This window comes from Nomascus leucogenys, chromosome 17, assembly GCF_006542625.1.
Source record: "Nomascus leucogenys isolate Asia chromosome 17, Asia_NLE_v1, whole genome shotgun sequence".
NCBI classification, from domain to species: Eukaryota; Metazoa; Chordata; class Mammalia; order Primates; family Hylobatidae; genus Nomascus; species Nomascus leucogenys.
In genome coordinates, this window is record NC_044397.1 from 55,633,538 (window position 1) to 55,650,491 (window position 16,954).

Here is a 16,954-nt window from a genome sequence, read left to right on the forward strand (position 1 = left end):
AAACTCATGCAGACATGGGGAGAACATGCAGACTCCACATGCACAGTGGCCTAGCTAGGAAGCATTTTTTTTCCCTTTAACATTATAACAAAATGACATTGAAGGAAAGGACATTATTTGAGGACCTGCTGTATTTGCATATATATAATGAGATATCATGGGGATGGAACCCAAATATAAATAGAAAATTTATTTATGTTTCATATATACCTTATACTAGGGGTCCCCAATCCCCAGACCTCAGACCAGTACCAGTCCATGGCCTCATAGGAAACAGGCCACACAGCAGAAGGAGAGTAGCAGCAAGCGAACGTTACTGCCTGAGCCCCGCTTCCTGTCAGATCAGTGACAGCATTAGATTCTCATTGGATCACAAACCCTATTGTGAACTCCACATGCAAGGGATCTAGGTTGCATGCTCCTTATGAGAATATTAATGCCTGATTATCTAAAGTAGAACAGTTTCATCCCAAAAACATCCTGCCACCCCCGTCTGTGAAAAAACTGTCTTCCATGAAACCATTCCCTAGTGCCAAAAAGGTTATGAACCACTGCCTTATACAGATAACCTGAAAATAATTTTATGCAATATTTTGTTACTTTATGTGTGAAACAGTTATTATCACCCTTTGTGGGTGTTTTTGCATGGGAGAACCTGGACAGTATAGAAATTGTAATGGAAGAGGTGTAATTTACAAGATATTGGAAGAACTCAGTAGACATGAGGTGCACCATTAGTAGTTATAGATCAGCCTGTGTGGTCCATTTATCCCTGCTCCTGACTAGATTGGAGGTGCAAGTTAGTGTGGCAGAATGGAGTAGAACTAACTAGCTTGTAGCAGTTTGAATTTATGCGTACCTCATGCTTGAATGCATAGATCTTAGCAGTCAGAGGAGTCTAAGCCTCTTGTTAATTTTAGGAGGCAAGCCAGTATAATTATTACAAACATAAAGATAATTATAGATCAGAATGATGCTTTATTTCTTTAGACTTAATTTTTGAAACAGAGCTAGAAGTTATGTTATATTTTTTCTTGTTTTTAAATTAAATTTTTCTTTGTGAAAAGAGTTGATGTTGTGCCTCAGGATAAGCTTCTTACAGATGCTTATAATATATTATTTTAAAGTACATTACATTTCTTAATCAATTTCAAAAAGCTTTCTTGATTTTGCTCATATACTTATCCATATATTGTTCAAAATACAAAGGGACCAAAAAGAAATCTTCAAATTATTTCTTTGCATTGTAATTGGAAGTACATTTAGAAATATTTGATGTGTATAGATGACATCTTTTCAGTTTTGTGTGTTTTATTTATATTCTGTGAGTGCAAGAAAAAATAATGGCCTCGAGACTTTGTTTTCTTCAAATTCTAAATCCACATGCATCCTTATTTGCTCTAAAATTACATTTTTTATGGCTAACAGTTTATCAAATTGTATTTATATTTTAGGCTAAAAATCTCATAGAGAGATTTTTTAATCAACAAGTAGAAATTCTTGGCAGACGTGCAGAACAATTACCTCAAATATACTATATCGAAGGTACTCTCCAAATGGTTTGGATTAATCGCTGCTTTCCAGGGTATGGAATGAATGTCCAGCAACATCCAAAATGTCCTGAGTGCTGTGGTATGTAATGAATTATGATTTCATGTTTTATATTGTTGAAAATTTACTTATTTTCATTAAGCCTAAGTGAATGCCTATCACTTATTTTTACTATCATTTAGGTATTCTTTCATAGTTTGTTTAAAGTAGTGTATTTGAAAAGTGAATCTAAAGATGTGAAAGAAAAACAGTCTGGCTTAATTTTGGCCTTGGTATTAATATTACAGCAAGGGAGTTTAGGATCATTAGGCAGTTATCTGGGAGGAAACACAAATAATAGTTATGAGTCATTTAGAGTTCCTGACTTTAAAAAACGCCAATTAATATATCTTTTAGAATCTATTATTGATGAGTTTAGGTTTGTATAGTCTACAGTAGATATCTTTGTGACTTTTTCCTTCCTTTTGAAATAAGTATATGAATTGTTTTATTACCAATTGTTTTACTAACTTTTGGTCCTAGCACTACAGGATCTGAGCTGCTTTCTGACATTCATTCTTTCTTTTTCATCTTTACTATAGAAGAGAATTCTGTAGAGGCTGTTGACTTAGATTAAGCACATGAATTCAAAGTCTTTGCATTTCTGTTATTGAGAGATTAATGGGCCAATTAATTTTCAGTCTTAAAAGAGTTTTAAAAATTTATACTAATATCACTAAATTTATACCTGTCTTAATCTGTTTCATATTGCCATAAGAGAATACTTAAGCCTTGATAGTTTATAAAGGAAAAAAGTTTATTTGTCTCACTATTCTGATGGCTGAGAAGTTTGAGACTGAGCATTCAGTGAGGGTCTTCCTTTTGCCTTGTTTTCTTTGACTTGGCTAGAGTTATCTTTATAATTTTTTTGTGTTTCATTATTGTTTAAATATATGAAGTTTCACAAAAATATAGTACACAGGTATATTAGGAAATAGAATACAAATTAAACAAATGACTTCCAACTGTTAACTTTGTAACTATTTTTAAAATCAGTGATTATATATATCATATGTATTATATATATTACATATAATTATTATGTATAATATATAATTATATGATCTATATTATATATAACATATATAAAATTTATAATTTGTATATAAATATATGTTACATTATATATAAATATATAATATATACATACATTTTACAATAGAAATAATCACTGATATTTAAAATCAGTGATTTTATATATATAAAATATATATAATCACAATTTAAAAAATAGTTACAAAGTTAACAGTTGGAAGTTATTTATTTGTTTAATTTGTATTCTATTTCCTAATATACTTTTGTACTATATTTTTGTGAAAGTTCATATATTTAAGTAACAAAACACAAAAAGTTATAAAGATAACTCTAGCCAAATCAAAGAAAACAAAGTAAAAGGAATAGTCAGTAGTCTATTTTATGAAAAGGCTTTTAATCTAACTTAAATTGCAGAAAGAAAGGAGAAAAGAACAATTAGAAATGACTTAATGAGAATGATATTGCTATGATTTGGATATGGTTTGTTTGTTCCTACAAAATCTCATGTTTAAATTTAATTCCAAATGTGGCAATGTTGGGATGTAAGGCGTAGTGGGAGAGGTTTGGGTCGCGGGAGCAGATCTCTCATGAATAGATTAATACTCTCCCTCAGGGGTGACTGAGTTCTAATTCTATTAGTTCCTGTGAGAGCTGGCTATACAAAAGAGGCTGGCACCTGCCCCCCTCTCTGGCTTCCTCTTTCACCACGTGATTTCTGCACACTCAGGCTCCCTTTCACCTTCTGCCATGGGTGGAAGCAGCCCGAGGCCCTCACCGAATGCCCAGTCTCAAACTTTTCAGCCATCAGAATCGTGAGACAAATAAACTTTTTTCCTTTATAAACGATCCAGGCTTAAATATTCTCTTATGGCAATATGAAACAGACTAAGACAGGTATAAATTTAGTGATATTAGTATAAAGTTTTTAAAGTCTTTTAAGACTGAAAAATTAATTTTTATATTATGTATTATATAATATATGTTATATATTATATATATTTATATTATATGTTATATATTATTTCTTTATATTATATAATTTTATATTATATAATATATAACATATATTATAATACAATTTAATTTTATTAATTAAATTATAATTTAATATATAATTATAATATAAATATAATATATAATTATATATAATTATAATATAAAATTATATATAATTATATATGATATATAACATAAATATATTAATATATATTTATATATTATATATCCAGAACACAGATATGTAATATGCATAATATGTAATATATAATATATTATATTATATATATTTATATATATATATTTTCATATATATATAAATATATATATAAATATATATATATATAAAACTCCAGAACACAGATAAGGATAAAGAAAAACATAGAAATACCCAAAAAATAAACTGGAACATAGTAGTTAAGCTATTACATGTATTTATATCATTATTCAAAAAAGACTTAAACTAAAATTGTTAAAATATTTGCATCTCCTTAATTATAAGTATTTTAAAATTGTCGAACATAGCTCTTTCAAGTGAAGTAGTAGTTTACAATGTCAGAATTACACATAATTTTATCATTAAAAATTTTTTTTGTATTTAAAAACTTTGGGTAACAACACAATTGTAATGTTTTCTAATTTCACCATGTAATGATTACACTCAACTTATTATGTCCTACACTATTTGGTCAAAGTAATTAATTGTTTTTATTCCTGTCATAAGAAGTATATGAGAAAATTTAACACGAATCTCAAAAATATTTTCTGTCTCTAAAATACTGTTTTGTGCTCCTGAATATTTGATCTCTGCCCACGGAGTTTATATACTTAAGAGATGCATCCATGAAACAATTAGGGAACAAGAGACTGTTAAGGGAAAAAATACAAGAAGCTTATATAAAGAAAATTGAGTTTGCAACAGGATAGATCACAAGGGTTCAACGTAATTGTGATACGGCTTTCTTGATGAGACTTGTCTTTGAGTCTTGAGGAAGTTACTTTGCAGGATACCAGGATAGCAAGTACCATCCAAGCAATAGCATGAATGAGCATCAAGTTTATGGGGGAGGAATTTTGCTTAAATAAAATAAAATTTATTTTTTGGATTTTATGGGCTCATGATCGTTGCTCAATAGACTTATTAATTAGTGAGTTGCTAAATTTCATTTTGTGCCATCTTATGGTTAATAAACATTTTAATTTATAATTATCTTTTTGTTATCATTCCTGTAAGCTATTAAGCAAGATTCAGTTGCCTTAGTGTAACATTCAGGACCCCATAGGATAATAATAATTTTTGTTTATTTTACAGAAGGTTATCACCCTAACATTTTAGAAAAGCATATAACCACTCAAAAAGATACTTAAATCATTCTCTGAATAGAAAATGATTTAACAAATTACCCTGTATTTTAAATTAGGATAACACTAATTAAAAGACAAAATTAACATAGTAAATGAATTTAAAATCCATTCAAGTATGAAACTGACTACTAGATAAAATGATGATGAGCTCATAAAATATGAGGTATCTCATGAAACAACTTCTGTCCAGAATAAAATGTTATACCATGTTTATATTCAACAAACAAGATTGAGACAAAGCATTTTATGACGTAAGGGAAGTTTGTTTACTTTCTCCTTATTAGGTGAAATAAGCACCAGATTTGTTCTTTTCCTTCTGGAAGACAAAGCTTGTTTCCTTATAAATTAGTGAAGACTTAACATTTCTACCTATATTATTTTTCTTTTTCCTAACTTATTTAGTACTTTTAAATTAATTTATACTGAAAAGCTTCTCTGTGATTTGACATTTACCATTGCTTATTATGTACATCATTTTGTTAATCAGTTTTGGCACTTTAAAGAGAGACTTATTAAATTTGTGAATTATCAGTGTCTTATAATTTTTAAATTATATAATATACTGTAACCAAAGACTAGCCAAATATTACTTTGTTTTTAAAAGAATTTTGTTAAAACACAGATTCTGAAATGCTTTACTTTTCAATTTCTATTATATTTTTGTGTAGCTTGTATATTCAACTTTCCCCCATTTTATTTCTGCTAATTTTTTTCAAAAAAACAAAAACAAAAACAAAAAACAAACAAACTTGTAGGTCAAGTAACATTCTTTGACACAATACCCCAGATCCCTTCCTATTTTTTTCTCTTTAAACTATGGCAGTGGTTTTAAAACTCTTAGGCGTATCAGAATTTCCTGAAGATTTTCTTAAAACATATCCAACGTTTAGGAATCAGACATCTACATTTATAAGATTCCTAAGTGATTCTTACAGACACTGAGTTTGAGGTATGTGAGTATTAATGTTGATAAGGCAACACATAGAATGTCAGAATATTCGTTTCGATAAGGCTGTACCTTGATAGGATGCCCGTGCTTCTACTGAGGTAGCAGACTTTTTGCCACTGATTATTATGGATTAAATGTGTAGCTCAATAATAGATTAGACAACTTTTTTTCCTATTGCTTTCTCTTTTTTTTTTTTAAAAAAAATAGCTATTGCTGATTCAAGCCTTTTGATAATCACATGGAAATTCCAGTAGGGAGTTCCTTCATTGTGACATGGTGTCTGTGTCTGTGATCAGAAATGATTAGGTTATAGGTTAGCATATTTAATCATCTTGAGATGGTTTTATTAATAAAGTGTACATTTGTACTTTAAATTAACTATGCAGGATAAACAAATTGTTTAGTAGGTAAAAATGTTTTTAAATAAAAGCATTTCAGAGTCAATAAACTTATCCTAAAGACTTGTATCCCTGAACCCTTGTTTTGATTTTACGTCAGAGGATCAGAGACAAAAAAAAGTTTCCTTTGCGTCTTTTTCACTACATGTATTTAAATAGTTCTATTGTCAGTACGAAATAAAACTCATCCGCCTTTTCGACCCACAAAGACATTGTTCTTATTTTGAATCATTATGTTTCTGAAGAAACTAAATAATTGAAAAATCATGGTCAATGGATAGGTCATTCTATGGATTAGCAGTGTGGAATGCCCAGATTTTCCTTAAATAGATACATTCATTCATTCATTCATTCATTTATTTATTTATTTTGAGACGGAGTCTTGCTCTGTCGCCCAGGCTGGAGTGTAGTGGCGGGATCTCGGCTCACTGCAAGCTCCACCTCCTGGGTTCACGCCCTTCTCCTGCCTCAGCCACCCAAGCAGCTGGGACCACAGGCACCCACCACCATGCCCGGGTAATTTTTTGTGTTTTTAGTAGAGACGGGGTTTCACTGTGTTAGCCAGGATGGTCTCAATCTCCTGACCTCGTGATCCCCCGGCCTCCGCCTCCCAGAGTGCTGGGATTACAGGTGTGAGCCACTGCGCCAGCCGATAAGTTTATTTTCAGTAAAAGCAGTCCATGTAATTTGAGAAACTTATTTGAGTGAAACTGTCTTAGATATGTTGAAGAATTAACAATACCATGAAGATTTACTGGGTCAAAATCTAAAAAACAAAAATTAGTGCTTCTCCTGGCCATGATGAAATAGCTTATAGCAGACAAAACTCTTTCTGGAAAAACTAGAAAAGTCTAATAAAATTTAAAAATTACTCATTCTATTAAAGACATTGGTAAAATGTCAGGGCATAAGGATTCAAGAGGCAGCATAGCTCCCTTCCTTTCTATCATGGATAGAAGGGGGTGTGTGGAAATGCATGACAGATCCCAAAAGGCAATAGGATGACATGTTTATGTGCTGAAATCAAACAGTTGTCAACTTATAATGCTATACCTGATGGAAATATCATCATACATGATGGAAAATCAAAACATCATTAGACATAATATATGAGAGAATTGCTGTAGGCAAATCTACACTCAAAAAAGGACAAAAGGGAATTTTTCAGTTGTTTAAAATGATCCCAGGCAGAAACATGTTCATGCAGGATGGCATAAAGGGCAATGGAAAGGAAAAACACAGAGATAAATGTAAATAAATATTGACTACACAAAAATATATATTGCTTTATGTGCTTAAAATATGTAGAACTAAATATATATGATCATGGTAACACCAAAAGCAAGAGGGAGTAAATAAAATGTTTTCAGTTTCAGCCATTGTCTAGAACTGGTATAAGTAATGATTTGTATTAGATTGTAATGGTAGATTAAGATGCATGATGTATTCTTTAGGACAGCCACTAAAAGATAGTAAAATGATATGTATATAACAATTAGTAGATAGAAAAATAGTTACCCCAAACTCCACTTTATTTATCCAAAAGAAGCCAAGTTGGAAAGGGGACAAAAAAAATACAATTGGAACAAAAAATATTTCACTGAAACGATCAATTTAAATTCAGTATGTATGGCTCAGAGTCCCATCTCCACTGCCTCTTCTCCTGAGATACTGGAGACCACAGGTGACTCTTATGAAGCATTTGTGACCTGTTACCTGAAGGAATTAGATTAGTATGCAGGATGCCAGGATATCCTGGAAGCCAAAAAATGATAGCAGAATAGAGGCTTTGCCAGCACACCTCACCCACTTGGAAATAGCAAAATAGTGTATAGAGATTCACACTGAGAATTTTTATCCAAGGAAGAACATGGGAGTTCAATATAAAAGTGAAAGAAAACTTTGTATTCTGGGAAAAGAAGATGGGCAGTGGCCCATATGATGAGGTCCAGTGGAAAATTATGTGAAAGCCCAGTACATGAGAGGGAGAGTGAGTGACTCTGTGATACACATTCCCACTGGGTAGCCAGGCAATCCAGGCCACAGCAGAGCTCCTTGACCCTCCCAAACCCTGAATCTGACTTGGGGAGCAGTCAGGAAACTATGAGAAGGGACAGCATCTGGGAAGTGTACCAAACATGCTCCCGGACCTGGGCACCAAAAGAGGAGGCCATTCCTTTTCCTAGATCCTAGTGAGTTGCTTGGGAACATGCCAGTTAGCACCAGTGACAGTCACTGTTTTTGAGAATCTCAGTCTGAGGATTGGCACTCTGGTCTTGAGGAGGGTAGGAGCCCCCATAGCCATAACTGACAGATGAGTATGACACCCCTGACCCCTGCCACCTTCATGGAACTGTAGCAGGAAGCTATTTGCCTGAGTTTTGCAGACTGAAAGCAAACTGCTTGTGACTTAACTTATTGTCCCCACTTGCTGCCAAGGTCAGGGCATGGGAGGGAATGTCACTGGGTCCAGAGGATAAAAGCAAAGTGGGTCCCACAACTGCTCACTAGGCTGTGGAGCCAGTCACTCCATTTCCCCATGCCGGGTCTTTGGCATGGCAGCAGTTCTTCCACTCCTCAATGGGGCATTTCTCTAGGGACCTGAGAACTGCTCCCTGACCACCATCAGATGTGGTGCTTGCATGCCCCACACTGGGGGACTTGAGTGCAGGTTTGCCCAGCTCAGTCCTGCCCAGCTTGGCCTCTCGCCTGGGCTGGGCAAACCTGCACTCAAGTCCCCCAGTGCGGGGGATGCAAGCACCAGATCTGATGCTATTTTATTCCTTTGTCTTAAAGCCTTGTTAGAAAGTAGTTTGAGACTACAGAAAACGTGCATATTCATCAGACATTTGGCAAATGTTATGGACAAAGTTTAACATCAAATGATGAACTAATTTTAGCATCCAGTGATAATTCCTGCATGTAAAAATTGTTTCTGTGTTGTTTGCCTAGTGGCAGTTTCTGTATTCATTATTCTATATTTATTGATTATAATTCTACTCTAAGGGAGAGTTATATTCTCTCCCAATTTATTTTTTTTGCCATTATGGATTCATGAATATTGTATTCTTTTAGTTATTTTTCATTGCAATCATTATTATGTTGTTCAAGTTATCCAAAATTTTACCATTATAGTTTCTGTAAAGTAAAATTTGTACTCATGCAATATACCCTCATTATTTTTTGAGCAGTTTCTCACTTTATGGCATCATAACATGTTCCAGGCCTGCCTTTTAATTATCCTGCCCAAACTTTCTCATTAACCATGTCTCCCAGAAGCTCTGCTTTTTTTTATTGGTAAATTATACATGGCATAAAATATACAATTTTAACCATTTTTAAGTGTAAAATTCAGTAGTGGTAAGTACATTCACAATATTGTGCAATCATCACCACTATCCATTTAGGATCCTTTTTGTATGGCTATCAAAATTGTATTAATTAAACAATAACTCTATTAGCCCTTCCCTTCATCTCCCAGTATTCTTCATTCTATTTTTGGGGTCTATGAATTTGTCTACTTTTGGTACGTTATACAAGTGTAATCATGCAGTATCTATCTTTTTGTGTCTGACTTATTTTAGTTAAAATATTTTTAAGGTTCATTCATGTGGTAGCCTGTATTAGAACTAAATTCCTTAAGGTAGAATAATATTCTACTACATATACCTGTTCATTTATTAATGGGTATTTGGGTTGTTTCTATCTATTGGCAATTGTAAAGAATGCTTTTATTAGCATTAGTATACAATTATATGCATCCCAACTTTCAAATATTTGCATATATACCTAGGAGTGGAATTACTGAATCATATGGTCATTCTATGAGAGGTCAAACTTTTCCACAACAGCTGCACCATTTTATATCACCACCAGCAATATACAAGCCTTCCAGTTTCTCCATTTCCAAACCAACACTTATTTGTTTGTTTTTTACACCAGCCATCTTAGTGAATGTGAAGTGTTCCTCATTGTGGGCTTGATTTGCATTTCTCTAATGACTAATTGATATTGAGCATCTTTTCATGTGTTTATTGGCCATTTGTATATCTTCTTTGGAGAAATGTCTATTCAAGTCTTTTGTCCAATTTTAAATTAGGTTGCCTTTTTTATTGAGTTTTAGGAGTTCTTTATATATTCTAGACATTAATACCTTATCAGATGTGTGATTTTTCAAATATTTTTCCCCATTCTGTGAGTTGTATTTTTACTCTCTTGATAATGTCCTAAGTGCACAAAGCTATAAATTTTTGTTAAGTCCATTTTTTTTTCTTTTGTTGCCTGTGGTTTTGTTATCATATCCAAGCAGTAATTGCCAAATTCAATGTCATCAGACTTTTCTGGGGGAAAGTCTGATGACACTGATTTTGTCCAACTGGAGTTAAGTCCAGATTTTTTCTTCTGTTGTCTGTGGTTTTGTTACCATATCCAAGGAGTAGTTGCCAAATTCAGTGTCATCAGACATTCCCCCAGTGTCATTAGGCTTTCTAACAGTTTTAAAGTTTTAGCTTAGGTGTGTTACTTACTTTAAATTACTTGTTTGCTGTGTAAGTTAAGGGTCCAACTTCATTCGTTTGCATGTGGATGTCCGGTTTTCACAGCACCATTTGTTGAAAAGACAGTCTTTTACCCATGAAATAGTCTCAGCTTCCTTGTCAAAATCAGTTGACAATTTATGCAAGTGTCTTTTTTCTGGGCCCTCTATTCTGTTCCATTGGTCTGTATGTCTGTCTTTATGCCATTATCACACTGTTTTTATTACTGTAGCTTTGTAATACGTTTAGAAATCAGGAAATGTGGATTCTTTGACTTTTTTCTTTTCTAAGATTGTTCTATTTGTGGTACGTTGAGATTCCATATGAATTTTAGGATGAGGTTTCCTATTTTTTGCAAAAATATGCTTGACATTTTGATAGGGACGATACTGAATCTGTAGATTGCTTTGGGTGGTTTTGCCAACTTAATAATATTAAGTCTACCAATCCATGACCACAGAATGCCTTTCCAGTTATTTATGAGTTAATTTGTTTCAGCAGTATGTTATAGATTTCAGTGTACAAGCCTTTTGCCTCCTTGCATACATTTATTCCTAAGCATTGTATTCCTTTTAATGTTACTGTAAATGGAGTTTTATTAAATTCCATTGGATTATTCATTGCTAATGTACAGAAATGCAGCTATTGTTGCAAGTTGATTTTGTATGTTGCACCTTTACTGAATATGTTTATTAGATATAAAAGATTTTGATTTTTTTAGAATCTTGAGGATTTATACAAAAAAGATAATGTCATCTGTGAACAGATAATTTTGCTTCCTTTCCAGATGGATGTCTTTTATTTATTTTTCTTGCCCAATTTCTCTGGCTAGAACTTTCAATACTATGTTAAATATAAGTGAGGATAGTAGACACCCTTGCCCTGTTATTAATCTTAGGGGAAATGCTTTCATCATTTCATAATTGAATGTGATGTTAGCTGTGAATTTTTCATATAAAGTCTTTACCATGATGAGAGAGTATTATTCTATTCATACTTTGTTGAATATTTTTATCAGAAAAAAGGGGTTGACATTGGACAAGTGGTTTTTCTGCATCAATTGACATGAGTTTTTGTAGTTTTTTTCCTTTTCATTCTGCTAATGTAGTATATTATATTGATTTTTTTTCATATGTTAAACCATTCATACATTCTGAAAATAACACCTTCTTGGTCATTGTATATAGTCCTTTAGTATGGTATTGAATTTTGTTTTCTAATATTTTATTGAATTTTGGATCAGTAATAATAAGGGATATTGGTCTGTAGTTTTCTTGTAATGTCTTTTCCTGGCTTGGGTGTCATGATCATATTGGTCTCATAGAATGAGTTAGGAAGTTCCTTCCTCTGCAAACATTTAGATTGTTTGTAAAAGATTTGTGTTACTTCTTTAAATGTTTGTTTGAAATTACTAGTGAAACCATCCTGCTGGGCTCTTCTTTATAAGAAAGTATTTGATTACTGATTCAATTGCTGTACTAGTTATAAATCTGTTCACATTTTCTATTTCTTTTGAGTCATTTTTTATAGAGTATGTATTTCTATAAAGTTGTTAGTATCATCTAAGTTATCCAATTTGTTGGCATACAGTTGTTCATAGTATTTTGTTATCTTTCTGTTTGTATAAAATCAATAGTAATATCCTCACTTTTAAATTATGATTTTTAGTAATTTGAGTCCTCTCTTTCTTTTTTAGTCAATTTAGCTAAAGTTTGTTCCCTTTTTTGATCTTCTCAAAGAACCAACCTTTGTTTCTTTTAAATTATTTTTCTATTTCCTAATTTATTTCCCTCATTATGATGATTCTGTGTTTAGTTTCCTCTCCTTTTCCTGGTTCCTTAAGGTGTAAATCGGTTTACTGATTAGCAGTCTTTTCTCATGTTTGATATATGTGTTTCCAGCTATAAATATCCCTCTTACCACTGCTTTTGCTGGATGGCGTAAGTTTTTGTATATTGTGTTTGCATTTTCATTTGTCTTATCCGTTTCTTTTGTGGGTTTTCAAATTTTTTTATTGATACGGGGTCTTGCCTTGTCACTCAGGCTGGACTACGGTGACACAATCATGGCTCATTGCATTCTCAACCCCCTGGGCTCAAGTGATCCTCTCACCTAAGCCCCCTGAGTAGCTGGGACTACAGGCATGCACCACCATGCCTGGCTTATTTTTTTATTTATTATTATTTTGTAGAGACTGGATCTCACTATATTGCCCAGGCCAGTCTCAAACTCATAGGCTCAAGTCAGCTACCCACCTAGGCTTCCCAAAATGCTGGAATTACAGGTGTGAGCCACTGCACCTGGCTGCTTTTGTGTTTTCTATGTTGACCCTTTGAATGTTTGATTGTATTGTTTAATGTCCACATATTGTGATTTTCAGTGTTCTTTAAATGATTGATTTCTAGCTTTATTCTACTCTGATTAGAAAATATACTTTGTATGATTTCAGTATTTTAAATTTATTTAAGCTTTTTTGTGACTAAGCACATGATCTATCCTGAAGATGGTTTCATGTGCCCTTGACACACACACACACACACACAAAAAGGTATATTCAGCTGTTATGTGGAGGGTTTTGTATAATACTCTTAGGTCTAATTGGTTTATAGTGTTTTTTAAGTCCTTTATTTTCCTATTGATCTTTTTTCTGAAGGTTCATTCATTATTGAAATTGGGGTACTGAAATCTCCAACTGTTGCTGTAGAACTCTCTATCTCCCAGTAATTGTGTCAGTGTTTCCTTCATATATTTTGATTCTCTGTTTGAGTATTTTAAGAACTGCTGAGACTGAGTTTGTTTTTCTGTACATCTATTGAGATCATTATTTGATTTTTATTTCTTAGTTTATTAACATAGGCCAGACATGTAGCTAACACCTGTAATCCCAGAACTTTGGGAGGCAGAGGCGGGTGGATCACCTGAGGTCGGGAGTTCAAGATTAGTCTGGCCAACATGGCGAAATGCCGTCTCTACTAAAAATACAAAAATTAGCTGGGTGTGGTGGTGCATGCCTGTAATCCCAGCTACTAGGGAAGCTGAAACACGAGAATCACTTGAACCCGGGTGGCGGAAGTTTCAGTAAGCTGAGATTGCGCCGCTGCATTCCAGCCTGGGTGACAGAGAGAAACTGTCTCTGTCTCTGTTTCTCTCTCTCTTTCTCTCTCTCTCTCTCTCTCTCTCTCTCTCTATATATATATATATATATATAAATGTATATCTATCTCTCTCTCTCTCTCTCTCTCTCTCTCGAGAGAGAGAGATAGATAGATATACATTTATTAACGTAAACTTTTTTTACTCTTAAACCAAATTTGCATCTCTGAAATAAACCCAACTAGATTCTCATATATTTTCATTTTTATACAGTGCTGTTTGCTAACATTTTTGTAGAAAGTCCTTTTTCTGCATTTATGAGAGATTGGCTGAAACCTTCTTTTCTCATATTTTTTTATTTTTATTTTTATTATTATTATTATACTTTAAGTTTTAGCATACATGTGCACAATGTGCAGGTTTGTTACATATGTATCCATGTGCCATGTTGGTGTGCTGCACCCATTAACTCGTCATTTAGCGTTAGGTATATCTCCTAATGCTGTCCCTCCCCCCTCCCCCCACCCCACAACAGTCCCCGGAGTGTGATGTTCCCCTTCCTGTGTTCTCATTGTTCAATTCCCACCTATGAGTGACAACATGCGGTGTTTGGTTTTTTGTCCTTGCAATAGTTTACTGAGAATGATGGTTTCCAGTTTCATCCATGTCCCTACAAAGGACATGAACTCATCATTTTTTATGGCTGCATAGTATTCCATGGTGTATATGTGCCACATTTTCTTAATCCAGTCTATCGTTGTTGGACATTTGGGTTGGTTCCAAGTTTTTGCTATTGTGAATAGTGCCGCAATAAACATACGTGTGCATGTGTCTTTATAGCAGCATGATTTATAGTCCTTTGTGTATATACCCAATAATGGGATGGCTGGGTCAAATGGTATTTCTAGTTCTAGATCCCTGAGGAATCGCCACACTGACTTCCACAATGGTTGAACTAGTTTACAGTCCCACCAACAGTGTAAAAGTGTTCCTATTTCTCCACATCCTCTCCAGCACCTGTTGTTTCCTGACTTTTTAATGATCGCCATTCTAACTGGTGTGATACCACACAGTGAGATACCACAATGGTATCTCATTGTGGTTTTGATTTGCGTTTCTCTGATGGCCAGTGATGATGAGCATTTTTTCATGTGTTTTTTGGCTGCATTAATGTCTTCTTTTGAGAAGTGTCTGTTCATGTCCTTTGCCCACTTTTTGATGGGGTTGTTTGTTTTTTTCTTGTAAATTTGTTTGAGTTCATTGTAGATTCTGGATATTAGCCCTTTGTCAGATGAGTAGGTTGCAAAAATTTTCTCCCATTTTGTAGGTTGCCTGTTCACTCTGATGGTAGTTTCTTTTGCTGTGCAGAAGCTCTTTAGTTAAATTAGATCCCATTTGTCAATAATTGGAAAAAACTACTTTAAAGTTCATATGGAACCAAAAAAGAGCCCACATCGCCAAGTCAATCCTAAGCCAAAAGAACAAAGCTGGAGGCATCACTCTACCTGACTTCAAACTATACTACAAGGCTACAGTAACCAAAACAGCATGGTACTGGTACCACAACAGAGACATAGATCAATGGATCAGAACAGAGCCCTCAGAAATAATGCCGCATATCTACAAGTATCTGATATTTGACAAACCTGACAAAACCAAGCAATGGGAAAAGGATTCCCTATTTAATAAATGGTGCTGGGAAAACTGGCTAGCCATATGTAGAAAGCTGAAACTGGATCCCTTCCTTACACTTTATACAAAAATTAGTTCAAGATGGATTAAAGACTTACATGTTAGACCTAAAACCATAAAAACCCTAGAAGAAAACCTAGGCAATACCATTCAGGACATAGGCATGGGCAAGGACTTCATGTCTTTTCTCATACTTTTCTAATCAGGTTTTGACACAACTTTATGCCAGCCACCTTAAATTGACGTGTGGTTTATCTTTCTTTTTTCTCTTCTGCATGAATTGGAATAATTTCATCCTTATGCGTGTTTTTTTTTGACCACGCTATTGAAGTTATCTGAGCTAGATTTTCTTTTTTGGTAGATTAATTTTAAGAAATAATCTTCTCTTTATATTTGTTATGGTATCATTAAGATTGTATATTTTGTGTCAGTTTTGTTATGTTTTCTCTTAATTGTCAATTCCATCTTAAATTTAAATTTAATGGGTAGTTATATTCAGGTATATAATTGAAAACTTGTTATGTTATAACTTACTACTTAAGATACATAGATCTTATGTGGGCAACTACAAGAACATTTAGATATATATTGGCTATAAAAATATTACATAGTATATTTTCTATATATCATATATTTATTGTATTATATATGTATGTATAAAAATATGTATAAATACTAAATATATAAATATAGATCACTAATCACAAGTTTACATCAATAGAAGGAAAATTTTCAAAATTACAGTAATTTTTCCATCAGGTCTCTTTACAGCCCATCCTGGCCCAGAAGCAATTATTAATGTGACATCTATCACCATAAATTAATTTGCCTATTCTTGAACTTCATTTAAATGGAATAACATTATTTTATTATGTCATCTTTTGTGACTAGCTCTTTTATTCATCCTATGTCTATGAGATACATTCTTATAGTTTTATATGACGATAAATATTTTCTCCTGATATGTAGTATGCTATTGACTAGAGTCAGTTTACCCATTCTGTTGTTGATTGGAATTTATTTGTGCTATTATTAACAGTAATTATTAATACTTACTATTAATTACTAATAGCTGTGATATTGTGAGTGTAATTGCAAGTCATCTTATTGTTAATGTTTTCAGAAGAAATATTTTCGTTGAGTATATATCTATAAATGGAATGGCTGAGTTACAGGCCTGGCATACTAGCTTTAGTAGATATTGCTACACAATTTTTCATGTGCTTGCATGATTGTACTTATATCAGTAATTTATGAGAGATCTAGTTTAAGATTATATGTTAATTAACATTTAGTTAATC

At 33.2% G+C, this 16,954-nt stretch overlaps 1 protein-coding gene across 2 annotated transcripts in view; it reads left to right on the forward strand.

Annotated features, from left to right (window-relative positions):
* ZPBP (zona pellucida binding protein) overlaps positions 1 to 16,954 on the forward strand; it is a 158,208-nt gene that overhangs the window by 110,105 nt on the left and 31,149 nt on the right. For both annotated transcript variants that reach the window (XM_012496730.2, XM_003268924.4), the window contains exon 7: positions 1,455 to 1,632. In XM_012496730.2, the coding sequence (XP_012352184.1) occupies positions 1,455 to 1,632 (178 nt within the window). The remainder of the gene's footprint in view (positions 1 to 1,454; positions 1,633 to 16,954) is intronic.